This window comes from Alligator mississippiensis, chromosome 2 (assembly GCF_030867095.1).
Source record: "Alligator mississippiensis isolate rAllMis1 chromosome 2, rAllMis1, whole genome shotgun sequence".
In the NCBI taxonomy this organism is placed as follows: domain Eukaryota; kingdom Metazoa; phylum Chordata; order Crocodylia; family Alligatoridae; genus Alligator; species Alligator mississippiensis.
Window position 1 is genome coordinate 124,263,548 of NC_081825.1, and position 27,650 is coordinate 124,291,197.

A 27,650-nucleotide genomic window follows, 5' to 3' on the forward strand; every position below is an offset into this window, starting at 1 on the left:
AGCCCGTCAAATGAAGTATTTAAGGACCATAGGAAATTAGATCATCACTAAGGACATCCATTTCTAATATAATAAAGGGCTTTGTCTGCCTGTCTGTAATGCTCTTGGAGCACTCTGATTGGTTACTGAAACAACCAATCAGAGTGCTCCAAGAGTGTTCTGGACATGAGGTGGCGGTGGTGAAGATAGAGCGGACAGAGAGGGGGGGCAAGGCCAGTACCACTGGCCTTGCCCCCTGCCCCCCCCCCCACTCTCTGGAGGTGGTGGTGGCATGGGGTTCTGGCCAAGGGGGGTGGAAGGGATGGTGTGGCAAGCTTCTCTTCCCCCCCTCCCGCGCTCCTGGGAGGTAGTGGCAGAGCTCCATCACTGCCCTTCCCCCCCAACCCGGTCATTCCTGACAGGCAATTGGCTAGTAAAAATAATATTCTTTTGAGCTTTGCCATGAGTGCTTTGATTGTTCCATTGATGTTCATGAGGCCTCATCTTCTGTCCTTTGCTCTCAGATATTGTCTGCTGGGTGCTCTGGGAATATTAAACAACTAATTGATTTACTTTACTTTAGTTCATTTTAAAGTTGCAGGAGAATTCCAACGTTTTTCTCCCTTTATCTAATTAAATTGCTTGGGCAGGGCCATAAAATGAAAGCCTATTGATCAAGGGAATGAAAGAAAACAGAGAAAAGATAAAACATGAAAAAGGCAAGGGATTCAAATGTGGGTAGGACTGCATGCCGCATAAGCTAAAGTGGTAGCTGAGAAGATATTGTGTTTCCTGGGAGCCCCAAGAGGAATTCTGTTCAAGTCAGTGTGACCCTTTCTGTATGGGCTGAGTCATAGAACCATAGAAAAATATGGCTGGAAGGGACCTCAGGAGATCATTTAGTCCAACCTACTGCTTAAGGCAGGATCAGCCCCGTCTAAACCGTCTCAGTCAATGGTTTATCTAATCTGCTCTTAAAACCGTCCAAGGATGAAGATTCTATAACCTCTCTAGGTACTCTGTTTAACCACCATATGCTTAACTACTCTCATAGATAGAAAGTTCATCCTAACCTACATTTCTCTTGCCTAAAGTAAAGACCATCACTTCTTCTGCTTCTGTCCCCTATGTCACATAGAAATTTAGAAAGAACATCACCATTCTTTTTATAACTATATTTTAGGTATTTGTTGACGATTACAAATCACACACAATTTTCTGTTCCCTAAACTAAATACCCCTGTTTTTCCAACCTTGTTTCATAAATCATGTTTCTTAGACATCAGTTGGTCTCTGCTGGATTCTATAATTTGTCCATGTCTTCCTTGAAGCATGGTACCCTAAGCTGAAGACAGTGCTCCAGAAGATGCCTCATCAGAGCTGAATAGAGTGGAAGAATCATTTTCCTTCACTTACAAGTGTTACTCTTGTTAATACAACCTGGAACACTATTGGCTTGTTTTGCAGTAAGGGTAAACTGTTGACTCATATTCAGTTTACAGTCTGTAAAACCCTACCAGCATAGCAATCTGTTACTTCAATGACATTTTTTTCAGGTATAAATTAAAAGCCTGACTGGCTAGGAATCTTTAGAAACCCCTACAGTTTTAATCTCAAATGAATTATTTTGGTGTTTATTCTGAGTCAAAAATGTAAAACCTTACACATGTTGATCAATCTTTTTTATTTGGATAGATCTCCAAGTCTTCTTCTATGGTGCTGACAAAAATGCAAATGGATACCTAACATTCAGTGAGATGGAAAAGGTCCTGGGAGAAGATACACCTCAGAGAGAGGAACTTCAAGAATTTGACAATGATAAAAATAGCATGTACTCATACCTTGAACTAAAAAAAGCCCTTGAACTGACAGGTAAAGACTAAAAAAAAATGTACTATTTATTTATTTTTAACCATTTCTTTCTCCTGCCTATCCATAGCTGCTGCTTCTTCCTGGAAAACAAAGTTAGGGCTTGGCTGTGCTTGGAAATGTACTAACATAGCTATTGTGGAATGGGGGGAGAGTGTGGCAGTGGTATATTTCATAGTGCTGGCAGCATAAGTGACTGCCAAGTGACTCTGAGCTGCATTTTGAACTGGACTGTATAAATAATGAGAAAGATCTAATATGAGAACAAAAGGCCATGAACTGAATTTGAGTAGACTACTGAACATGTAAGCAAATCATCAAAGACAAGGCTGAAAATTAAGTAGTGGACATCAGTTCAAGAGGGAAGTGAGTAGATCTTAGAAACTGAAATGAAGACAGATTCATTAATGTGTTGTATGAGTTTTTAATGGCCATAATAAAATAAGCATTGTAGAAAATATTAGATTAGTGTTAGATTGCCTGGAAAAAAACCAACCCATTAGGTACCTGCAAAAATGCAAAGGTGAGAACAAATGAGATATTTTGCACTCCAAAGTAATTATACTCATAAGGAGGAAAGATAATTGCATACTTACTCTTTGTTTTTGATTAAAGATTCCCCTCCCCATCTTAAAATCTGACCCCGTCAGCATTTAATTGTTTTATTGACTGAAACACAAGAAAATTGACATTAAATAAAATCAATAACATGCTCCAAGTAGCCTCATTATGCCTGATAGATGCTTGCCAATTTTTGTTCTTGTTTCTTACAACATACCAACATGTTTTAGTCATGCAAATATCTCTTAGTTGTTGTCTATGGCACAGTTCATACATCTATTTATTAAATTATCCTCCAAGCCAAATTTCCCAAATTCACATTGAAATCGACAGGACTTGTAAATAGTAATTGCTTCATAATGAGGCACCCAAAACACATTATGAGAAGTATAATCTTCTCCAAATGTTATTAGTTTCTTTATATTACCTAATTATGTTCTACATAATCATCTTAGTCACAAGGTGAATGTCTGTGAAGATTAAAACCATTCTCAGCAGCTACATTTAGCCCTGATCACTTTAAGAAAAGTTATCATTTAAGCTTCTTTTTTCTAAAGTTACTAAGATATGGATCCATCTAACAGTGAATCTCTTTTCATTACAGAATGACTGAGAAAACTAAATGCAAGGTGGAGAGATGCGTGCAATGTTCTGGATTTTTTTTTAAATTTTATATAGGAAAGAAAATCACATGCAGTTCTATTTGTTCATGTTTCTTCGAATGGAATATATTAATGGTGTACGGATAAAAGGATCATCCTTACCTAAATATGTACTCCCTATTTACCACAGTAGTCAGTTACTATAGAATAGCCAGTGGAGAAAAACTGCAAATGTTTAACTGTCTTTATAATTCTTAACATTTTAATCAAATATTAATATTAATATATGCACTTTGTTTTGTTGTATATAAGAGAAATTGGGAGGACAAAGATATTAGTGGTTAAATATGATTTAGAAACCTTTGACTTACTATTAAAACTGTTTTGCAAGGTGAGTTTTTTTTTCTTCTTTAATTTCACTTCCTTATTATAGTGTGTAATTACTGTTGCAGTTTTTTTAAAGCTCTGGCATACAGTTAATGCTGATTACTTATTCTCTGCCCTATTACACCATGTAGTAGTGTGTACATGACATAACAAAAAGTTAAATCTTCTCATTGGCATCCGAAGGATAGATTTGTAGCAAAATACTCTATAAAATATTTGTATTTCAGATGTCATCTGTGGCTTCAGATGCTGGTACATTTCAAATGACTACTTTATGTTCCTCTGTACCCAGGGATGTTTTAGAGGGGATTCTCAGATTTTTGGGAGCTCCTTGTTAAAATTCTGTCATTATCAAATTATAAGGTTGTAGAATCACAAAGAAATAGGGCTAGAAGTCTCCTTAAAGAGTCATCTAGTTCAATTTTCTGCTCAAGGCAATACCTGCTCTTAAAATGCTGTTGCACTCCAATTCATGTTGCTCCCAAAAGATCTCTAATGGGAAGTTTAACTTGGCCCACTTCAGTGTGTTATGATTCTAACATAATTATATTTTATATAGGCATGGGATGCAATGCCCTTTCCATATAACACAGTTTACTTTTTTAGAACTGTATGAATATAATAGTATTTTAATAATATTATGTTACACTTAGATTCATACAATTCTAAAAAATAAGCCACGTTATATGGAAATGTGTAATATTCCTTAAATGAAACATGGGTTGGGCAACCAACTGCAATCCAGGGCAGAAGACTGGCTAACACGTTAAGTATATTTCCTCCTATATAACTAGCACAGTCACTGAAGAACCATAAAATTAGGTGCTCAGAATATCATGCTGACATTTTTTTCCCAAGGCTCTCTGCAAGCACTTTTTTTAAATTTATGAAAGCTGTTCCCTGGACCCATGCAAATTACTAGAATGAAGCAAGTCCAAAGACTGCCCTTCTGACATGACTCAGTGGCATAACAGAATCAAGTAGCATTTTGTTCCTTACAGATTTAGAGGTCTGTAAAAAAAACAAACAAACAAACTCAGGACTCACTTATGCCTACACATACACACTGAAATCTTAGAGTTGGACTTGACATCATAGAAGATAGCTGGAGGATTACTTATTATCTGCACTACTGAATACTTGTTGCAAATCAGGCTTGAGTCACATCCCTAGCAGTCTCATAGAAATAAATGGCAGGTCTAAATCACAGCACAATGTAACCCCTAATATAAACATTAAAAACAATGGGATAACAGGCATAGAAGTCCTTGCATTCAAATGAAGTTTCAAGATTGGGGCAGAGGTGCCCCAATCCTGCAAGTAACTAAACACATCCTAGAATAGTGGTTCTCATTTTTTCCAAGCTTTCTCACAAAACCAGCTTTTCTAAGAGATGTACTATGAAGCTCTTAACTTGTTAATCCCATGATCCCTAGTTTGGGAACCACTGCTCTAGAAAGTTCAGTGCTCTCAACTGCCATAAACCTTTTGCCTGAATTGAGAAGGATAGTACATGCCATATACAGTAGATGGACTTGGCAGGTTCATTGCTCTTCTGAGGCTATTACGAGTGTTATCTCCATTATAGGTTCAGGGAATCCTGCTGCAATCAATGTTTTGTAAAATAGGGGGACTACAAGCTTTCTGGGTCAAGATACTGTGTACATGGGAAATGACACACTCAGCAACTGACAGGAAATCATGATGGTGATTTATGCCCTGCCCTACCCAGAAAAGGCTTGGAGTGGCTTACAACAGCAGATGAACAAACCACCAGATAAAAAAAAGACATCAGACTCCCCAGTTGGCACCCTAAAACTTTAAAGCACCCCACCCCATTCACTCCCTTCCATTTCCTTGCATAATGCCCAGGAAAACAAACCCTATGCCATATCCTAACTGTACTTTCTAACCCTTCATTCATACAAAACCTCTTTATACTCCCTCCTCTCCCACCTGCTCACTCATTCCCACTCTCCTGCTTCACACCCAGGGGAGATGAGCATGTCTCCCAAGCCCATACTGCCCCCTCCCCCGCTCTTCTCATAGAGGGTCTGAAATTTAGATCATGATAAGATACTATACAGAAAACAACCATTCAAATAAAGAATACTTACCTAGAATACTTCAGGAACCCTTTTTAATGTAGTCTATTTGCTTTAAACAAATTTAAATGAAGTCTATTTGCTTTAAACATTACCGCTGATAATAGCAATTATAATAGTAATACCTGTCATAATGGTGAATCAAAAGAGAAAAATAGATAATGGTTCTTGGAATGCCAGCTCCCAATTAATTAATTAATTAATTAATATAATTTGTATGTCAAAATAGCAAAGCCAGGCTAATATACAATTCAGACATATTATGTGCCTGAGAGTTGTTTTTTTTTTTACTTTTGTAAAATTTTAAAACAAGTAGAAGTGCAAAGTTGTCTTTTCCCTAAATGTAATACATACAAATGTAATATCCTTTTTTTTCCCTAAAATCTAAGGGATAATTTCCAAACAGTCACAGGTTAAGCAGATGATTCAGTCTAGGATCTACTTGATGTACATACATTCCTGTAAAGCTAAGATTTTCAAAGGCACTGAAAGGCCTAAATAATTACAAATCATTACAAAATATACCCATGGAATATTTGACCTGCATTTGTACTTCCAACCAGCTATTGAGTTAAAGGTAGGTTCTTGTCTTTATAGATATTTAGAATATAGCCAAATGTGGGAATATCTGAAATCCTTCTTAAAGCTCATATGAAGTTGGCAATTGACTTGATGAAAAGCCAAATGCAAACCTATGGGAATATAGGATTACATCAAATACACAAATATAAGATGGTCAGGATAGATACTGCCTGTGCTTAAAAAGGAGATTATTGCTTAAGTGGGGAACAACTCTAAAAGTTGGAATGACTTTTTTCAAATGCCTCTTCTTGACATTGAAGGTGTTGAGTCCACTCAGCTCAATCCTGAAGTATGGCAGCTGGGGGCACTTTGGACCACATCCAAATCATCGTAGTATCATTGTGCCTAATGCAGAAAGAGCAGTCCAGGTCAATCCTTCTCCAAAACCACAAAGCTCCTTAGGCTTGTAGATTTTAGCTGAAAAAATACTGAGACACCTAGACTCAGATGGATTTTAGAAACCACTGAACATGAGAGCATACACAATAGCTAACTGCCCAATTCCTTAAGTGGCCATAGACCATGCCTAGGAAGTACTTGATCCTGAGAGCATGCACATAGTTCATTACAAAATACAGCTAGTACTGTCCACTAGATCTAATAGCCTAGTGGTTAGAGCACTCAGGAAGGGGGAGGCCTGAGTTTGAAGCCCTAACTGTGCTGCCTAGTGGTTACATCATTGCCCTGAGGAGTCTATGGTTCTGAAAGGATTTCATTTTTTGTTTTTTAACAATTGACGGTATAATTAATATGTATAAAGAGTACTGGCAGAAAGGATTTCAACCTACATTTCACCACCTTCTGAGCACTGTGCTGTAACCAGCAAACAGCAGGTTAGGCATTATCCAGTATTCCTTCTGAAGCTGGATCCTTGAACTGTCAAGACAAGGAGATATGTAGAGCCAGAGGGAGGGGAACAAAAGCAGACCTCAGTGAGTTGAATGCTGCTTTGGAGTTAAAGGGGACCCTGGATTCTAATCAGGATCCTTGCACCCCCTGGGGCAAAACTGCTCTCTACCCATAGCATCCACTGAATATTATGATGCATTGGTTCAGCTTCAAGAAGAGGACTGCAGAGGGGACTAGATAATGCTTAACCTGTGGCCTGGTGGTCTTGAGCTAAAACATGGGAGAGCCCTCCTCCTTCTCTTCCAACACTTAATATCGTGGTTTTTGTTGGGTATAATTTTGTGATTTCTACTTGCCTAGGACATGCACACATAAAACCATACACCTTCCAAGCCACAGCACAGCCTAGTGCACGTACTTCCACACACTGTGTTAGTGCCAAAACTAGCAGTTATGTAGCTGTATAACTGCCATTTATGCATGTAAAGGAAAAATAATTCTGTTCTTAGTTATTTGTACCTGCACAAGAAAACATAAAAGGCTACCAAATAAAAATTCTCCTCAGTCTAATAGAAGTAGTTAAAACCATTTCGCACTCACTTTCCATGGCTATAAATGACTACTGAATGTTCAAGTGAGTAGAAAATTCAGGCCTTTTGTATTTAAAACCTAGCATCCCAGCAATATCTGTATTTTACTAATTCTATAATTTAAGTGTCCGATTGAATGCCAAAGACAAGCTAAAAAGCAACCTTTCTAAAAACAGTTTGGTATAAAAATGCATAATGGATGTATATTCCTACAACATACTAAATTAGAATTGGCTCATACATGACAGCTTTTCTATTTAGAAATCAAATATTTGATCTAATATTCTGTATGTTTGTTAGTATTCCCTAGAGATGCCCAGATATAACCACTTACAGATAGGGGTGCACAGATATAGATTTTTGGGGCTGATACAGATAGCAGATTTTTAAGCAGGCATATCAGCTGATACCATATCTGATTTCTGATACAATATCTGATTTCCCATACGCAGCCAGGCAGCTTGATGAGCTGCATGCAGTTTGTAAGTCTGTTGTGGTGGAAGGGAAGGGGGAAGGGAAGGGGCATGGGGAAGATTGAGGTCCCTGTGGTAAGGGAGGGACTGGGCAAGGGCAGGTGCTGCCTAGCTGGGGCAAGGCAGGACACGGGAAGGAGCTGCAGCTCATCTAGGGAAGGCATCCCAGGAAGGCATGGGGGAGAGGGGGTGTGTGCTGCCTGGATCTCCGTGAGGCCGGCTGCAGCTGTGGTCTGGGGCCAGAGCGGTGCTGGGCTCTTCTCAGTGGGGTCTGGGCCGGGATGCACTCAGGGTGGGCAATGGCAACACTGGGAGGGGAAGTTGGGGGAGCTGCAGCTACCTCAATGTTTGTCATAGCCCCCCTCAACCCACCTTCCCAGAGCCACCTGCCCTGAGCGCAACCCAGCACAGCCCCTGCTGGGAAGAGCCTGGCACAGCCCTGGTCTCAACCCACAGTGGCAACCACCCTTCCCTGCACAGATCCATGGGCACATGCCCCCCATGCCCTTCCGGGGTGCACGCAGTGGCAGGAGCTGCCCCTCCCACACCCCCTGGAGGAACCATGGCTCCATCCCACACCTTGACCTGCACCAGATGGGCAGCGCCTGAGCCCCACTCCCTCCTTCACCATGGGGGCCTTGATCTGTGTCCCCATGCCCCTTCCCTCCCCTTCCACCACACCAGACCTACCAGCTGAACCCAGCTCTCCAAGCTGCTGGGCTGTGCTCCTTGCTGCCTACATACTGTGCTGCGGCTGCGTGCACATACCAGCCATTTATTGGACAAATTATTGGCCACATCAGGCCGATTTCCAATACAATTTTGTTTATATCGGTGCTGATCTGGTACCGGACCAGTGTATCAGTTTACCTATACTTACAGACATTGCCTCACAAAAAAACAGCTTATTGCAAACTGTATTTTATTGGAGATTTTAGTATTAACTGTTGGAAAATCTTAAACTCCCACACCTTTTAACTTGGCAAGGGATTCAGTGGAAGTCAAAGCTATAATCTTTGTCAACAATGCTTTCACTAAAAAGAATAAAAGGACCACAAAATATAATAATATTTGGTTTCAAAGCAAACTATGTGAGAGAGAGAGCATATACTGTATGGTACAACATATGCATATTTCAACATACGTGTATATATATATATATATATATATATATATATATATATATACACACACACATTTTGTGTTGGTTAAAGTACATAAACAAAAATATCACACATTTGAATAAAAATGTACTTGCAACAACAGATTTTCTCTATTAAATCCATGTTTATTGCTTAAGTTTTATCACAGTGGAGATTAAATTATGCTTAATCATCCGGTCAGTGCTTTTGTACCTTCTTCAATGCCAAAAAACATTAAAACCAACCCATTCATACACTCTAAGTCCTTTTAACATCCCACCACTCATCGCCTCTATATGTTCCTTTAGTTGCCACATACCGATAGGATTGTAAAAAGATATAACTAACAGGCTTATTTATAATACCATATTCTTCAAGTATTCAGAAAGCAGTACAAATATCTGTACTGTACATTGGAAACATATTTGTAATGTTATTTACTGCTATAGGATAGAGGCTCCTGATGGAATGATAATGAAGCATTACATCACTATGTATGAAGATGATCTCAGCGTTCTGTAATTATCACAACTTCTCCCATGTTAGTGAACAACACTAGATAAATGGGTATCTTTCTTTTCTCTTCCAGACATGGGATTTCAAACTACAAATAAATAAAGCATACTCTCACAACATGTGTAGTGCAAATTCCAAGTAAACAGAATGACATGGAAATAAGCTCATAGTTGCCAACTTTGGTTCAGCAGGGCAGTTATGATTTTATGCTCATTGCTCTGCATCGCCACCCTCAATTTGAAAACAATAAAAGTCCCATGTCAGCTACAATGATTGAAAGAGATTGTTGTGGGGAGGGACCGTAGCGGGGAAAGGAAGAGGCAATCTCTATGAACTTTATGCTCAGTTTGCTAGGTTTAATGTCATACATGATATCAAACCTCTAAGTATACATTGGTTACCAACCCAGAGAATAGCTTCCATCCCACTTTCAGAGAATTATATGTTGGCAACTATATAACATGGATTGTGTGGCCCAGACCGGTATAAGGTAATATTTTTTCCAGTTTTAACTATTGAAAGAGAACATTGATAACATTGTGATTTAGAAAAAACTTAATAATAACATAATAATAATTCATAGGAAAGACATTCAACTTTTTTTTTTCAACAAACCCCAAATAATGGTTTGATCCTGAATTACTCCAAGGCTGAAGTAAAACCTTTTAGACTGAACTCAAGGCCAGATATTTTTTCTATTTTATGAATTAATTATGTTTTTCTTAATTATAATTTTACCCACATAGGCATATTATTAATGGGGGGAAAAGCACAAAAACTTAAATTGCATTTTTTTATGGAGAGCATAAATAATTTAGGTAACACAAAAATGTAAATAAATAAGAAATGATAACTTCTTGTATGCGCTCTCATCCTTTTCTCTAAAGCAGTCAGAGAAAAGAGGTCTAGGAGAGAAAAAAATGCAATTTTTACCATTTTTTTTCAGTGCTCATTTTTGAGAGTGTTCTTTTCTATGGCTGCTTTCTCAATCTGCAACTTGTTAATTGCTGCGTGTCAACCACTGGTAAAAATTACTTTATTTAAACATCATTCTTATAAACATGTCAAACCTTCAACCAATATAACACAGAGCTGGCTCTAAAATCCGTTAAGCTAACAGATGGATATATTACAAAAAAGGAAAACTTTGCGCGTAAAAAAGAAACCTTTCCTTATCTGGGACACACACATTCAGATATAAAAACTGAGAAATCATAAATATGGTCATTGAATTACTTTGGAGAATTAAGGCTTCTAAAAACATCAGTGCCAAAATAACCTCTCTGCATCAGTATTAAGAATATAATACATTTTCTATTTTAGGTTGTGCTTTTTTTTTGTTTTAAGACTTTTCTTAGTTCTGTAGAATTCCATCACATAAAATTACATGTTGTAGGGGAGTGTTAGAACTGTTTATTGAGGTTTTATTTTAAGTAGTTGTTAGACTAAGTTACAGCGATAAAATTCAATTATGGATCTGATTCGTTACTACTGTACACAGATGGTTGGCTCATTTCACCTTTTTTTCGTGTTTAATGTGGCCATTTCTTCTATATTTGCCATTTGGGATCCCATTTTGGTAATGTCCATTAACGGTGCTATGTTCATCACATGACCAAAGATGTTTGCTCTTTTTGCGAATAAACTTTGCAATCCTGGCCAAAATGTAATAAAATAAGGCTGCACCAAGTAATACAACACAGGTGATATCCAGTAAGAAATACTGATATGAAGACAGGCTGTAAACAGCCGCACGCAGATGATGTGCTCCGTTGTGGCGGAGGATGTAGTTAATCCAGTATACTGTCCGATTAACAGGATGCCCAGGTTGGTCTCTGTGAATTTCAGACAGCTTCTGGGCCTGTTGTTTGTAGCTGTGTGGGAAAGAGACAAATCAAGTGACAAATTAAGAACATTACCTAGCTTTCAGTCTTAAATGTCCCCATAGCTCTTTGGACATATCTGAACAGCATGGGACACTTTTGGGTAAGTCGTATAACTGAGAATGACAAAGAGTAGCAGTTGCAGCTATTTCAGGAGCCCTCATACATCATGGTAAATCCTCTTCAAGGTAACAGTAAAAAGCATGAACTGTTTCCTTGAAGAGGATATTATGAAATTTTTCATATATATGAAAAATGGATATTAAAAATGCACGTGCGTGCACTGATATAGTGATGTTTACCTCTGTGAAGAGGGTTCTAAAATGATACAAAGGTCTTGTGCTGGCCTGAATTTCATACTGAATATTAACTGTCACACTGGAGATGTTTCTCCCTCCCTCTATAAGTCAACACATAAAAATAAATCTTTTCTTATCTAGAATACACATACAGGTGACCCTTGCCATTTGTGGGGGATACGTTCTCGTATCCCCCACGAATGGCAAAATCCATGAATAAGGCGCTGCGTTCATGAACGCAGTCTACATTCATGAATGCAGTGTCCTCAGCAGCTTGTGGGGTGGGGGGAGGACACGGCTTAGCGGCAACGGTGGGAGCCCAGCGGTGGCGGCAGGAGCCTGCTGGCAGCAAGCACACAGCTCCCCCTGGAAGTGTATAAAGTATATTTAAAATGTGGGTTCGGCATTCACGAATATTTGAAACCGCAAATGCCAAACCCATGAATAACAAAGATTTCCTAACGAGGTGCAATACAGTGTTCATTTATACTCCTGTAGAGACATATTCTTGTAAAGTGATGTTTCACTATCTCTAATGTAGTTTTAACAGAACAGCTTTTTATATTATATAATATCAAATCTTCCCATTTGGGACATGGATGCCAACTTTTAGTTTTTAAGGAAAAGAACATCCCAGTCACCTGATCATAGAAGACTTCTTTCTGCTTTCTGTTGCAGGACAAGGATATTACTAATTAATAGGACTTTGACTTCTTACCTCAGATTGTGGATCATAAAATTCCCCAGCTATTTTTCCCTTTAATTAAAATCTTGTTACTACCAGCTAATTTATTTCGTCATAGCTTTGTTCTATCCTAAAAAAAATAAAAGACTGCCCACAAACCCTGTCCCATCAATTCAGTAAACTCTGCTCCAGTGTATTCTAAAAACTCCTACAGTATAATGCCTAAGACAACCAGCTGCAACATTCACCTACTTAATTTAGAGAGATTATGTACTACAAATGACAAGGCTGATTTTGGACTATTATCTAAAATACAACCACTCCTTCTCTAACACTTTAATATTATTGAACACTATTGAACAAGAGGCATTTAGTACTTCTCTAGTCTGATTTTTCTTACATTAGCTGTGGTGTAAACCCAAGAATGCTCCCTAGAACATGAACTATTACCCATGGCAGTGCTGTTGTGAGCCATATGATATTAATCACACAGTCAAAGGCTACACAGGTAAGCTGGTTTTGTTCACTAACAGCTGACAGTAATTTATTATCAGATATTGTAACTTCTCCAAGGTCCTTTCTGCAAGCCCACACACTGGTGTAACTTCCTTTACCACAAGATCATGACAGAAGCCACATGCTTTGGGTTCAAGTCTCACTATCTGTCACATATAAAGTTTCTAAAATCTATAAGAAGAACATTTCTACATTCTTCTATGACTAGAGAGCCATCAGGTCTCTATCTCGTCCCCATTATTGGTAAATCTTCAGACAATGTAGCAGAGAGAGACTAGGTCTGATTCAGCCAATGAATCTTAGAATGTTGGTCTATAAAACTCAACAGGAACAACACATTCCTTCCACGCACAAGAAAACAGAGCAGGCTTTGGCTACTATATCACATTCATGTCATCCTGATATTTTACCTACATCTAGGTCAGGTAATCGTATCATTGGATCCTAGGTATTTTGCCCTTCATGCTCATGCTGAATAGCGCATTGCCTGTCAGACTATTCAGTCTCCAACCTGCCAATGCTGAAAGCTCTTTCTGTTCTCTTTCTGTCATTGTATGCCCCAGAGTGGATACCTTATCCAGAGTGTCTGGATAGTTACTGCCAGATTATCAGCTTTATCCTGTAACTACCAGGTGAACGAGGACTCCAGATACTAGATGAAGATGGGCAGAAGGAAGTGATTAATATTCAAACTAAGTTGGAATAATCTGCATATGAAAAAATGACCACAACATGAGGTCCAGCCATGCTATCATGAAATCCAATTCATGAATCAAAACTTTTGCTGAATCCAGCTGAATTCTGATGCACACTTGAGCCCGCAGATTCATAATCTTTTGTTGTGATACAAATACTTGACTGACAAACTTCCATAACACACCTAGCCCAACCAACATAAACTACCTGTTAGGAAGGGCGGGGGAACAAAAACCAATATAAAACCCTTAAAACCAAGCTACTGGATTTAAGGACAAGATAGGCAGAGTCCTCCTTCATATCTATTTTTTTTATTTATACCATGGGACTAATAAACTTTAAAATGTGAATATTCCAGCTGATGGAGCAAAATATATGCATAAAATATATATTTAAACCTCCAAAGGAAACACTGCAAACAAAAGATGCCAACACTTTTTACTAATAATGCCATCATAACAGATATACTGAGATATCATTTTGCAGTGTGGGATAAAGTGAAATCAAGTTCTATGTTTGTTTTCATCATGGCTTTTCTTTTTGGGAAATAAATGGTGAGAGGTGAGGGATCGCCTTGTGACTGCTGAACATTGTTTACTTTTGATCTTTGTAAATAAGTTAAGGACATGTGATCTGACAGAAAATGTTCTTGATATCTGAAAGTTTTAGCAGCTCCACACACAAGATCACATTTTAAAGGATCAACTTTGTGTAACAATGACAATGGGCACATCCAGAAAAGCGCAGATGTGCAGTATGTGGCGCCACAGAGATGTCTCCAGCACCCAATGCTGCACATGCCGCATATACAGGTGTTCGCTGCGCTGCTAGTTTGCAGCGTTGGGTGATGGGGAGGTTTGACCCCAGGAGATGCTGGGGTCAAAAAAATCCATGACTAAAAGAAGTGGGGCGGTGCACATGGCGGCAATGCGTGCCACCCAAAACAAGAGCTTGGCCAGCTGGATCCATTCTCTGGCTGCTGGCCAGGCTCCCTCCTACAGGAGTGCTGCATCTGCAGCTCCCAGAGGCTCCCAGGACCCCAAGTAAGGCTGCTGGGGCCAGCACAGTTGCTGGCCTCAGCTTCCCTTACCCTACCTGGGGCACAGTGTACCATTGCTACTTGTCCCTGGGGAAACATACATTCCCACTTGTGGGGACGCACCAAAAGACTGTATTATTTGTGCTCAATTGTGCATACAAATCCTGATTTGCATAAATATTTTAATGCACAAATATATTTTTGTAAACATTTAACACACAGTTACAAATTAGAGAAAAACAATTCTTTACCTGGGATCGTTAATGACTTTCACAAGAGCTTCATACAATTCACCCTCAGTAATTGTCTTCCAGTTTAATAATATTCCCATGCCTTTGGCCTGTACGCGGGTCATAGTATCATAATGGTCTCCAAAAAGGGGAATTCCTACCACAGGCACCCCATGGTACATGGTTTCAAAAATACTGTTCAAACCACCATGACTAAGGAAGGCTTTAATGTTAGCATGACCTAAATAGGAGAACAGTGAGGTAAAGTTAAGAAAATGCTTTACATACATGAATATATTATAGTCATTGAAACTAGAGATGTAAAAGGCCAATTACTTCATTCGTCAGCTTCTGCCAATCTAATGTGAAAACCAATAGGAAATATTTTACTAAATATGTCCCAACAAGTGCCAACTTTCCATTGCTTTGATTAAAGAAGGTACATTTAGTTGCTCAAACTAGGTAAACATATGCTTGCGCATCTTCTTAAATCAAGGTCACGGTTATTTTGTAATACATGTTCTCTATTTCCTCATAATCTAATATACAAAATGAGGTATATCAACAATGTAAAAATATCATTTTACATGAGTGATTAAAAATAACTGATATAAAGTATCTACTGTTGGCTGGCTAGTGTTGATTATTACCATTGGTACACCATTTTAAATACATTGGGGATACTATTCTTACTCCTAATGACTCTTAGACATTTAATGACACCACTATGGACTCTTCTTTTCTCTTATAGGGCTTGCTTTGGGATGGCATGGTCTAACTGTAATATTATTTTATCAAATGGTTCCAAGCTCTAGTAGTAGAGCCAGACTCAACCCCATATTAGTCAATTAATTTCCACACATTTTAAATGCAGATAGCTAAGTCACTAGAAATATGAGCAGGGAACTGCGTAACCAACAGAAATGCTGAAGAGACAGACGTTTAAAAAATCCTGCCTCTGTTCCAGGCATACAGAGCGTGTCTACATGTTGCCCTACAGTGACATATCAACATGATACGTCGCTGTACAGTGAGCTACAGAAACTTAGCTATCACATGTATAGCACGCTGCTAGGGCGATGTAGTGGCAAAATCTATCCATGCACCATGCGCATGATGCAATAACTGCCCGTTCTGCACCATGCTTTAGTATTTCCAAAACAAAGTAAGGAAGTACAGCAACATGTAAATGTGCCCACAGTCTCCTACTTGCAGTCTTGAGTTAAATATCTATATGGAATTAGGAACCTAAGTTTTCCCTTCATGTGTGGATATTTGAGCGACTGACTCTTTTCTTTAAATGAATGGCTGGTGATGGTGCTACCTGGTCTTACAGAACAGCCTAGATGTTAGAACATGCTCCAAAAAATGGGCTGTAGGCCATCCTCAGCCTGATTAAGGATTGTGTGTTATAACCACCATGCTGTAGGACAGGTTGGGTGGTACATTCTTGACCCCTCACTCTCACCCCTGTTCAAGGTAAACTACTGAACAGATAAGATTTCCAGTGTTATAGGGCTAGGAGGACAGCAAGCAATACTGTAAGGAAACCTACTTTCCAGTCACTGATGCAAGGTTATAACCAATGACTGCCTAATGCAAAAATGCATACACCATCCTGGAATCAGGGACTGGAACCCAGGACTTGACCTTTCCAAGAAGGTGCTTCATCTTGGTGTTTTAAATAACTGATTTTACAGTAAAACAGTGTTAAGTGTCTGAACTGTACACACCCTGATTAAAAAGATTCAGGCTACTACACTGTGTACTCACCAAGGAGGTCATTTTGCGGTAGCCATTCTATAAGTTTTGTATTGTTTCCTAAGTTCTTCGGTTTGTTTCCTGAAAACCTAAATTAGACATAAGACAGAATTATTTCAAAATGAATTCTCAAAATTCTGAAATTGATAGTCTTGAAACTTACCATCAAACTAAATGGTCCCTGAATTTTTAATAGATCTTCACCCCATGTAGACAGGACTTAATTCAATTTCCATATAATGTAAATATCTCAGCCACACAGCTGAAATACTGTAAAGTAACTGAACAAAAACTACAGAATGATTCCTTAATTACTCAATTTTCCTGTACTATTGTTGGCAGTGTGTGTGTGCGTGTACGCGTGTGTGTAGTTCTTTTGCAAAACCCGTGCAATATACAAATCCTTCTATTCTGATTGGCTGAAGTCTATTCTTAAGTAGAGCAGGACATTTCCTTAGCTCCGCTTTAAGCGTTCTCTGATTACTACCATCATTTATATTCTTTTAGTAAGAACTCCTGAATCAACATGTCAAGAAGCCAACAGGTAGCTCGACATTTGAGGACCTCTCAGCTTTTCAGTCTAAACTATCTCCTGATACTAATTTAATTTGAAAAGGAAATGCTGTTAAGAGGTAGGAGAAGAGCATGAGCTAAGTCAGCTAATTAGAAAAGATACTAGTAAAGACACCGGAGGGAATCATAATTTCAGGCAGCCCTGTTTGCAGTGAATACTACTTTCAAAGGAGCTTGAGGTTGTTAGGTACCTAACTCCCCTTAAAACCGCAACTCAGTTGGGTTAATTTGACAGTTCTAGTCTGTAGGAATATATATAATGAGTCTGGTAAATGTTTAAAGATTTATGGCAGTCACACCCATTTAACAGGAGAGATGGACTCAGGACTGCATGATAACTATGTGAAGGTGTCCTCTGTTAAGTTGGTGACAACCATGTAATGGGTTAAGGCTCTTTGGCTCAAAGAATATAGTTATTGCTTTGTAAGTAATAAACTTCCACATATTAGCAGTAAAATAATGTATATGTTGTTTTAAAATTTAATTACGCTACATGTGTAATTTTTTTAATGCTATGCTATTTATCTCTAAATTATATAATGTAAAAAAATGTCACAATCTTTGACTATAATTTCATGAAAGAATAGTAAGGGAAATTTACCTCATAAAATGTTCATTTGTTATACTTCTCTTCCTCCATTAAACAACAGAAAAAAGGGAGACAAGCAGAAATGTGTTTCCACTTAAAATGACTTAGAAATGTTAATTATAAAGGAAACAGCCCAACCACTCTTTAGCCACAAATAGACTTCCACAGGTGACTAATCAAAAGAATATAATGACCAGGGCCAATATCTTCAAATTTCTCATGAGGTTAGGCTCCTAAATTCATACTTAAACACCAAATAAGCTATCCTAATTTTCTTAATTGCTGAACATTCAGCAACTCCCACTAAAGTCAATGAACACTGTTTTACCTTTCTAAATATCAAGTCACTCAGGTGACTAAAAAAAAAGTTCCTGGTATTTTTTTAAATACTGACTCATCACTCCCACTCCAAGAGAGGGGAAGACAATCTCTCAGCTACAGGGGAGATGATGTTAAAAGAACCTGATAGAAAAGAGAGAGTGATAAGAAATGTGGAAGTTATGAAAAACAAGTTAACAATAAAGTATTCTTCTAGTTATTCATCTCTTCATTTCTCCAAAAGGAAAAATTACGGATAGATATTTGCAATATAGAGCTAAAAGTCTTTTGAGAGATTCATTTGTAAGCCAAGCTGCTCAGGAAATGCTTTTTAAAAGCATTTTACATTTTCCCATGTAAAATTTTGTTGAATTTTTCTCATATACATTTTCCAGGGGAAATGATGATAATAATTAAAACATGATCTTAAAAACAGTAAGTTTTTTCAATTAAAACTCAATATCTGCTATAGTAAGCAGGCTTTCTTCAGACATAACTTTTGTCAAAAACCCAGTTTTCTGTCTAAAAACAGTTTTGCCAGAAAACATTCATCTGGCCTTATTTTTACAACCTGGGGAAGAATAAAATTATTCATCTGCCAAACACGACAACTTTTTGTGGGGAAGCCTGAGTCCTCCTGTTCCCAGGTGAAGAAATATCTTCCCTCGACATTAATAATGTTTGAAAACACCTAACAGGCACATCTCCACTGAGATCTGTGAAGCATAATTTTATGCCTAGGTTTATCCCCAAATTGTCAACCAACAGATTTCAATATAAAATTATACGAATCTTACCCAAAATTATTTTGGTTACAATTGGTTAAGACAGGGGTATCAAATATATGGTCCCTGGGATGGATCCAGCCTGAAGAGCCCAATTATCTGGTCTCCAGTACTGTCCTTGGGTTTGAATTGACCTAGACCAGCCCCATGAACAGGGCATGGGACAGGCACCACATATGGCACCCTCTGGAAACTGTGCTGCATGAGATGCCTGCCCCAGGCACTCTTGGATATGTACCTCACATGGTGCCTGCTCCAGCTGGTCCAGAACCAGTGCTGTACATGGTGCCCATAGGCCTCGACTGGCTAAAGCAGGCACCTGCATGTGTAACGCAGTGGCGCACTTGCCACTGGGGGTGCCTTGTACAGTGCAGATCCCAGAGTGGCCAGAAAGGTCACCGTGGGCAGAACAGTCCAGCCGAATCAGGCACTGCATGTAGCATGATGTCTGCTCCCGTCAATCTGGGATCTGTGCTACGTATGATGCTTGCCCTGGCCTGACTGTGCCACCCCGGTGTCCATTCTGGACACTCTGGTTTCCATGCTGCAAGCAGTCCCCACCCCAGCCACTGTGGGATGCAGGCCACATGCAAACGCAGATCCCACAGTGGCCAGAGTGGGTGCCATGGGTGCTGGATCTGACACTAAGGGGAAGGATGGAAGGAGGGGGTCCAGGCTCCATGTCACTCATCCAGTCCATGGGGTAGATGAGTTTGACACCCCTCGGTTAAGAGGAATGTAATATGGTATACCAACTCCTTCCAGGCACAGAGTGACTTTGGGTAGAATGAAGAGTATAAGCACCTTTCTGCAGCAAACAGCTAGTAGTGAGAAGAGGGAGTAAGAAGGCACCTCAAATTCAGGAGTGAAACAAGTCCTGAAACTCTACTTGTTTTAGTGTGTGGACTGATGGAGAAAGCCAGTGGTGGTGGGAAAACCTTTAGAATGTGTTAAACCTGTTCTAATGCTGCTGATGTGCACTGTTTGAAATAGGAAAGATGTTATTTCTCAGGAGGCACTGGGATATTTAAATAATCTTTCTAGAGGAGCAGGCTGTGAATGTAATGGAGAGGATCACAATCAATTTGTTCACATTGTATCCTAAACTATTGTATAGTATTGTTATCTTTTGCCTCAAGTATTGCTGCATTTCTTTGGTGTAGGAATTAATCTAGTTTATCTTTCTACATCTTTCTACACGAAAGCCAATTTGTAAGTGTTAATCATCTATATTATAGCTCTCCATCTGGCCCTGTTGAAATGGATCAGCAAAAATTCTGTATGTTTAAAATAAAGTGAGTGGAACAAAATTAGGAATTGTTTTGACACCATCAGAGTGAAAATTATTCTACAACAGAGTTTCTGGGAAAGTGTGGTAAAACCAAAATATATTAGATGGATGAAATTAGAAGAACCGCCGCCCTGCCCCCCTCTTTGAAAAAAAGTAAAAGGAGCCAACAGTCCCAGTTTAATGAAGATAGCAGATTATATAAGAATTCCTTGTTGAATATCCAGTATCTTTGGATCCTTACAGAGTAATTGTTGAGGCCCCGATTAATGCTAGCCAATAAAATATTTTCTGGCATGCTTTATTGTAAGAAGTTGTTTGACCTTTCTTGATATTCTGCATTAATGAAATGGCTTCATTCTCAACTCTTTAAACTACTAAGAATGAAAATAGTCAAAAGGAATGGAAAAGACGAATGTAGTATGGTTTATGTCATAGGTTTGCTACCAGGACATGTCAAAATCATTTGTGTGAGCTGGTAGACAAAGTCATTCAAAGATAAAACTGGTTTACACCCAGGCCATAGAATCAGAGTCAAAGTGATTCTGCTGTATATATTATAGAGCAATTCTGCTCCAAATACGATTTTTGGACTAAGCCAGGATCAAAGCTCTACACAGATGATCTAAACAAAAGGAACCTTTCTTTTCTATGGGTAAGAAGTACTGCAATATGAACTTCCCTCTTTTCTTCCATCTTTTATGCATGAGATCTAGAATAAAAGACAGAAACACAAGTGAGCTGTACAGTTCTGGAACTCTACTCTTTCTGGAAAAAGAGTGACCAAGTAGTTTCCTGATACTAGCTTTGACTGTCAAGCTATGTACCTCTTACCTTACATGAATATATGGAAATACTGGCAATAAATAGTACACATTTATTGTACACGTTTGTTCTTTAAAAATATGTCTTCAGTTTTTGCAGTGCTATAGTCAGACTTGGCTATCTAAAAGTGGGTTTACATTTTCCAAAATGGGAGTTTTTTCCAAAATTAAAACAATCTTTAGCAGACTTCTAGATATAACAACCTTAGATTTTTGCTTCTAATATGGAAATGTTCATAAAGCCATTCTAGAAAAAAAAAGAATGGGGAGGGGGGACAACACACTGGATCACTGTGCTTATTGCTGACTGGCAATAATAATAAAATGTATTTAACTACAGTGGAAATATTCATTGGCTATGACAGTAGGAGTAGGATTGCCTGGGGAAGGGCAATTCAATAAAATTTAAATAAGGTGATGTCCCCCATTCTGAACAGACTCAATAGAAAAAAAGACTCAGCAAATTATTGTAACGCTTTTCCTGTCCTAACGTTATCTTACATTGCTGCCTGGTGTTGAATAGCTAATGAATTTAAACATGATGACACCTAGAGACAGGGTGGGTCCATAAGCTCAAATCAGAAGATGAGGGGGGTTTTCTTTCTTTCTTTCCTTTTTTTTTTTTTTTTTTAAGGTAAAGCAGAATTCCCCACACTCTCCAACCTTCAAATCTATTATTACCAAGCAAGCTAAGCAAGATGAATGCTTCTGGATCCGTTTAAGACATGAGAGATTTCTAAGTTTCCAAGTCACAGGGTGAAGATGCTTGTTTAGAAACAAATATCTACATCTGTGTAATGTTCCTGTTAAGGACTGCACATAAGTGAAAGCTAGAAGAGACCATGGCTTTCTTCCATTGTGTTTTACAGACTAGAATGAGACAAGGAAGAGAGGAAACACAGGCAAGAAGGTGCAGAGAAGGAAGAGACTTGATAACAGAGTAAAGTGACACAGAGATAAGATAGGCAGTAAAGGGGAAAATTGGTAGATTAAAAAAACTGAGAAATAGGAAGCAGATGAAAAAATGGCTGAGTGGAGGTAGAATTCCTATCTGAATTAAGTCTTATGACAGTTCTTTCTTTGTTCTGTCATGTTTGTTTCCCTATCAATAGAATGTCATTCTCACTTCCTAGTATGAAGTCTCTGGCTAGATTAAAAGTCCAAAGTACTATATCTTCATATAAACTCCTTTCTTCTGGCTCCCCCATATCTTCTCACATTCTGTCACGTTATTCTTGTCTTGATAACTGTGCAAGTATATAACCTTATTATGCTTTGCCAGAAGATTGCTGCCCTTCCTTGCCACAAAGACACTGCAGTAATTCTATTTTCTATGAAAAAGTACAAAATAGAAGGGAAAAAACCTTTTAATAAAAAAGTTATAAGGGCACTTTTAAGAGGTAGGAGGTGTGGCGCTTTAATTAGAGCAGCTCTCAGAGTCGCTCTAATTAAAGCGCCTCGGCGTCTTGTGTATCAGCATCCCCATGCTTCCAAATGCTGGCAGGGGCATTTGAACTAAAGCTCGTTTGACGAATTTAGTTCAAGCACCCCCACCACCAATTTTTTAATTTTGGGACACTGATACATAAGACGCAGGGGGCTGCTGGAGTGCAGTAATCACCATGCTCCAGCAGACTCGATTAAAGGAGTCTGTTCTGATGCACTGTAATTACAGCGCATTGGAGCAGCATCCACCCTTAAGATTCTTCCTGATACCTGGGCCATCTAGATTTTGGGTGCATCTACATGTGACACTACAATGCCATAGCAATGTGCTATGGTGACATAGCATCTGCAGGCATCTACATGTGACCAGCAGCTACTTCACCGCAGTGACAAGCTCCCCTAGAATAGCGCACCACTATGGCGAAGTAGCTGTTAAAAATAACTGCACTGCACATATGATGCACATACGGTGCAGCATGGAGTGTTACTGCACCATGATTTAGTACTTCCGCAGTAACAACATCTCCATAGTGACATGTGTAGATGCGCCCATTGTGTCCTATATTTGATTAGTCTCAAACCAACCCAACTCAGTAGAAAGTGACTATTCTTCAAGTTTACCTCAAATCCAGAAGATATTGTACAGCTTACCTCCAAATAACTCTCTGAGGCAATCTTGCCAGGGCTTGCGCTAACTTATTTGCTATATCTTCTGACAAATATTTCACTCCAGCTCCAAATGAGACAAGGACAAAGCCATTTTCATTAGCACCATTCACCCAGCTTTGGAGGTCCTGTTAAATCAGAAATTTACAGTCAGCACCATAAAGCATAAACGTGACTTAGAATAGAGCTAAAATTACCACTAAATACTAAAAACTTCTTTTGGTCACTGTAATACTGGATTATCCAAACCCCAAAAGACATTTTAATTTTATAAATTAAGAGAGATAATGAGCTGGGGATTCGGATAACGTAATTTATACCAAGACTATTAACTTTCTCCTGAGGTTGGGTATAAATTTCTTAATTAACAGTCTGTTTAACAAGTGAAATGATTATTTCCTATTTGGTCAGAATCAACAAATATATACATATCCATGTAAAAGACTTGTGTTTGACTAGAAATGGATAGGTAATCCATCTGTATGCACATGAGTAAGATGCATAAAATGTATGAATGAAATCTCAAAATCAGAGGTTTGGTATTTGACCTCAGTGAAAGAAAAAAAGGAACTTTAGATAGCTGTGTTTGGGGTTTTTTACTATAGTACTACAAGTGTATCTATACAAGGAACTAGAGATTTGGGGAAAGAGATTGAACCACATTTATAAGAAGAAATGAATAGTACTGTACAAGGACAAGTTTCATTATACAAGAGGTTTTGTTTATGGTAATCTCCAGAGATAATCAAAGAAGGTAAAAGATTCTTTGTCTTATTCACATAACTGCAAAGCTTCCAAGAAAACAAATTAACAATATTATAATACTATTGAGCACCTTCATTAGTCAACCAAAGGAACAACAGCAAATTAAAATTCATCTTTCCTGACCATGCAATAGCTTATTTTGTTTGTGAAGGAATGTGAACCTAGCAGGACTAAGACAGATCTGTTTAACACTGGTACATTCACCCTCCCAAAAGAAAAGACATTTACATTTTAAAAACATTTTAGTTAAAAACATCAAATCATGGAAACCAAGGCCAGAAGGGATGTCCAGAGGCTATCTAGTCCAACCCCCTGCCTGAGGCAGGAGCATCCTTATCCAAATCATCCTATGCAATCTATAATCTAAACCCTAAATAAGACTACCATCAACTCTGACACAGCACAGACCTAACACCCTAACCTGCCACAGGTAAAGCAGGGAAACAGCAGCAGCCAATGTCCTGCTTGTATAAAATGTTGTCAATATATTCTCAAGGGATCCTGGGTAAACAGCCATGACCCACACTAAAAGAAAGGTAAAAACCCCCATAGTTCATACCAATCTGACCATGGGATAAAATTCCTTCCTGACCTCAAATATGGCAATCACTCTGACCCTGAGCAGAGGGACAAGACCCTGGCTTTGGTCCCAGCATGAACATTGGCACACTGCAGTCAAAATGCTCAGCCTTAGATGTAGCCAGTACCCAATGCCTATGAGGTGGGCCTAAAAACACCCTTACCCATGTAGCAGAAAGAGGGGCATGGGGGCAACCAGCAAAGTCCAGAAACACTAGAAATACCCATAATAGAGAATACCCATAGGTACACCTAGATCATCCCCGACTAGTGGCTGCCCAACCTGTTCTTGAGCACCTCCAGTGATGGAGAGTCCATAACTTTCCTAGGCAGCCTTTTCCACTGCCTGTAACATTGAAGAAGTTTTTCCAGATATCCAATCTAAATTTACTTTGCTGCAACTTCAAGCCATTGGTCAGTGTCTTCCTCTCCACAGCAAGAGAGAGAATGAGTTTTCCCTCACCTTTATGGCAGCCCTCCAAGTATTTGAAGTCTGCTATAATATGCCCTCTTAAGGACCTTTTCTGAGTGCCGAACTTTCCTAGCTCCTTACACCTCTCTTTATATAACTTGCTTTCCAAGCCCCTTATCATTTCTGTTACCTGCCTCTGGACCTTCTCTAATTTCTCCACTTATAGTCTCAGCAAATAGGCCAGCTATGTATTACAAACTCAATTTGCTGTCACTAGGGATAATCGGTTAGTGTAATTACAATTATCATTACTACTACTATTATCATTATATACAGAATGTTAATTATTCATTTTCTTAGGAAGATAGTTTTTCTTTCACTTTCCAAAAAAATTGTAAGCTGTAGCTACTTTGTAACTGAACTGAGTACAGGGAAAATGAACTGAGGGTAACATTTATTAATGGTTTGGACAATGGGACTGAGTGCACATTTAGCAGACACTAAATTGGGCTGAGCTGCAGATATGCTGAAGGGTAAGACTAGGATCCAGTAGGACCTGGATAAACTAAAGAAATTATTCAAAATCAATAAGATGAAATTCAACAAGGGCAAGTGAAAAATCCTGCAGCTGGGATGGAATAATTAAATGCACAAATACTAACTGGGGAATTATTGGCTAGGCTGCAGTACTGCAGAGAAGGACTCAGGGGTTACAGTGGACCATAAGCTGAATATTAGCCAACAGTGTACTCTTATTGCAAAAAAAAGGAAAAAAAGGAAAAACCCAAGACAAACTAAAACCCAAACAAAAACAAACAAACAAACAACATACTTGGTTGTATTAATAGCATACTGGGTTGCAACCTCACTTGAAAATTAAGGGAAATGATTCTTCCTCTCTATTCAGCACTGGTGAGTCATAATCATAGAAAATTAGAGTTGGAAGGGACCTCAGGAGGTCATCTTGTCCAACCCCTGCTCAAAGCAGGACCATCCCCAACTAGGTCATTCCAGCCAAGGCTTTGTCTAGCCAGGTCTTGGAAACCTCACCTGAAGTACTGTGACCAGTTTTGGGCTCCACACTTCATGAAAGATATGGACAGAATGGAAAGAGTTCAGCAGAGACCAACAAAAAAGATTAGAGACCTGGGAAACATACCTAGGCTGAAGAGCTATTTAGTCTGGAGGAAGAGAAGATTAAGCAGGGACCTGGTAACGATCTTCAAATACCTGAAGGGTGATTATCAAGAGGATAGAGACTTTTCTCTGTAGCTAGGAGCAATGGCCTCAAAATACAGCAGAGGAAATTTAGGTTGGAGATTAGCAAGAGCTTTCTGAGCATAAAGGTAGTCAAGTGCTGGAACAGACTAGCTAGAAAGCTGTGGACTCTCCATTCCTGGAAATACTCAACAGCAAGTTAGACAAGCACCGGATGAGAATGGCTTAGTGAGAGATGGTCCTGCCCTGAGTGGGGCCTAGACTAGGTGATCTCATGAGGTCCTTCCAGCCCTACTTTCCTATGATCCTATCAGCTTATTGTACAATCCTTTGTATTTTATGACACTTACTGAAGTCTTCATTGTATATATTTTTAAAGACATAACAAACCATTTATAAATTACAATATTTCAATAGCTAAAATGGTATTTGATAATATATTAAACAATATCTGCTACTTTTGAAATACAGTTACCAACAATGCACATCAAAGAAAGAAATATTATTATATTACACAAGTCTGAATTAGAGTTTTCCCAATGCTGTTCAGAACAGTGAATGTCAGAATGGTTCCCAGCCAAGTCAACCATTAAGTACAATTCTAGGAATGATTTACCTACAAGAAAAACAGCTTAAAAGGCTTATATGCACCCAGAGGTAGAGAGAAATACTGAACTCACTATGAGTTTTATTATTGGCTTCAATGAGTTTTTGCTCATTGGTTTGAAGTAATTACTAATAGAAAAGCAGTTCTAAAAGATATCTGGTATTTGAACATACACTGCATTTGTCTTGTTGGTTTAATGGAACCAAGTACAGAAACCCTTTTAAATTTATGGTAAGAAAAAGTCCTCCAGATGGACGTAAAAGAGCCTTTAAGTGGCCTGTCCTATTTTTTTGTTATATATAGCAGAACACTTATAATAAGGTCAACTTGGTCATTCTGTAAAGAAAAGGAATGAAGTACAGGAAATTTTTTTATTGATTGATGCCAGTGTTTGATCTGGGATATAAAATAAACACCTTAAATGTAAAGTATTGGTTTTCACTTGGAATGTCACAGATGGTTTTTCTTCTTTACAGGTCATCTACCTAGTTGCCATGGCAGTTAAATTACAAAAAGACACAGCAAAACTTGAACCTTTTAGTTGACTATGGGAAAATTAGGTTTATATAACATGAAAATGCAAGCCAGCAGATAAAACTTCCCAAGAATACTGTGATGGCAAAGCCCTTCAGAATCACAGGAAAAAAATATTTCCACGCGTTAAAAAGAGAAGAGTTGTTAGCTAAACAAAATTCCAAAACAAACCTGAGAACAATGTCATCAGGGTAGAGAATAAAGGGGGGATTAAAAGCACAGACTCAGATCCTACTGAAACCATAACCTGTACAGTAGCATTGCTATATTTTGCTATTGTAC

General features: G+C 38.6%; 2 protein-coding genes across 3 annotated transcripts in view; one reads left to right on the forward strand and one right to left on the reverse strand.

The window, feature by feature from the left end:
• The window catches only part of LOC102575854 (uncharacterized), a 64,980-nt gene extending 61,582 nt beyond the window's left edge, over positions 1-3,398 (forward strand). Inside the window, exons 10-11 of the mRNA XM_019495005.2 lie at positions 1,675-1,851; positions 3,014-3,398. Of these exons, the coding sequence (XP_019350550.1) occupies positions 1,675-1,851; positions 3,014-3,018 (182 nt within the window). The 3' untranslated portion in view covers positions 3,019-3,398. The remainder of the gene's footprint in view (positions 1-1,674; positions 1,852-3,013) is intronic.
• Positions 3,399-9,264: 5,866 nt separating this feature from the next.
• UGT8 (UDP glycosyltransferase 8) overlaps positions 9,265-27,650 on the reverse strand; it is a 75,837-nt gene continuing 57,451 nt past the window's right edge. For both annotated transcript variants that reach the window (XM_006269623.4, XM_014600784.3), the window contains exons 3-6: positions 23,239-23,381; positions 16,777-16,853; positions 15,025-15,244; positions 9,265-11,529 (exon numbers count right to left, since the gene is read on the reverse strand). In XM_006269623.4, the coding sequence (XP_006269685.1) occupies positions 11,166-11,529; positions 15,025-15,244; positions 16,777-16,853; positions 23,239-23,381 (804 nt within the window). In that variant the 3' untranslated portion in view covers positions 9,265-11,165. The remainder of the gene's footprint in view (positions 11,530-15,024; positions 15,245-16,776; positions 16,854-23,238; positions 23,382-27,650) is intronic.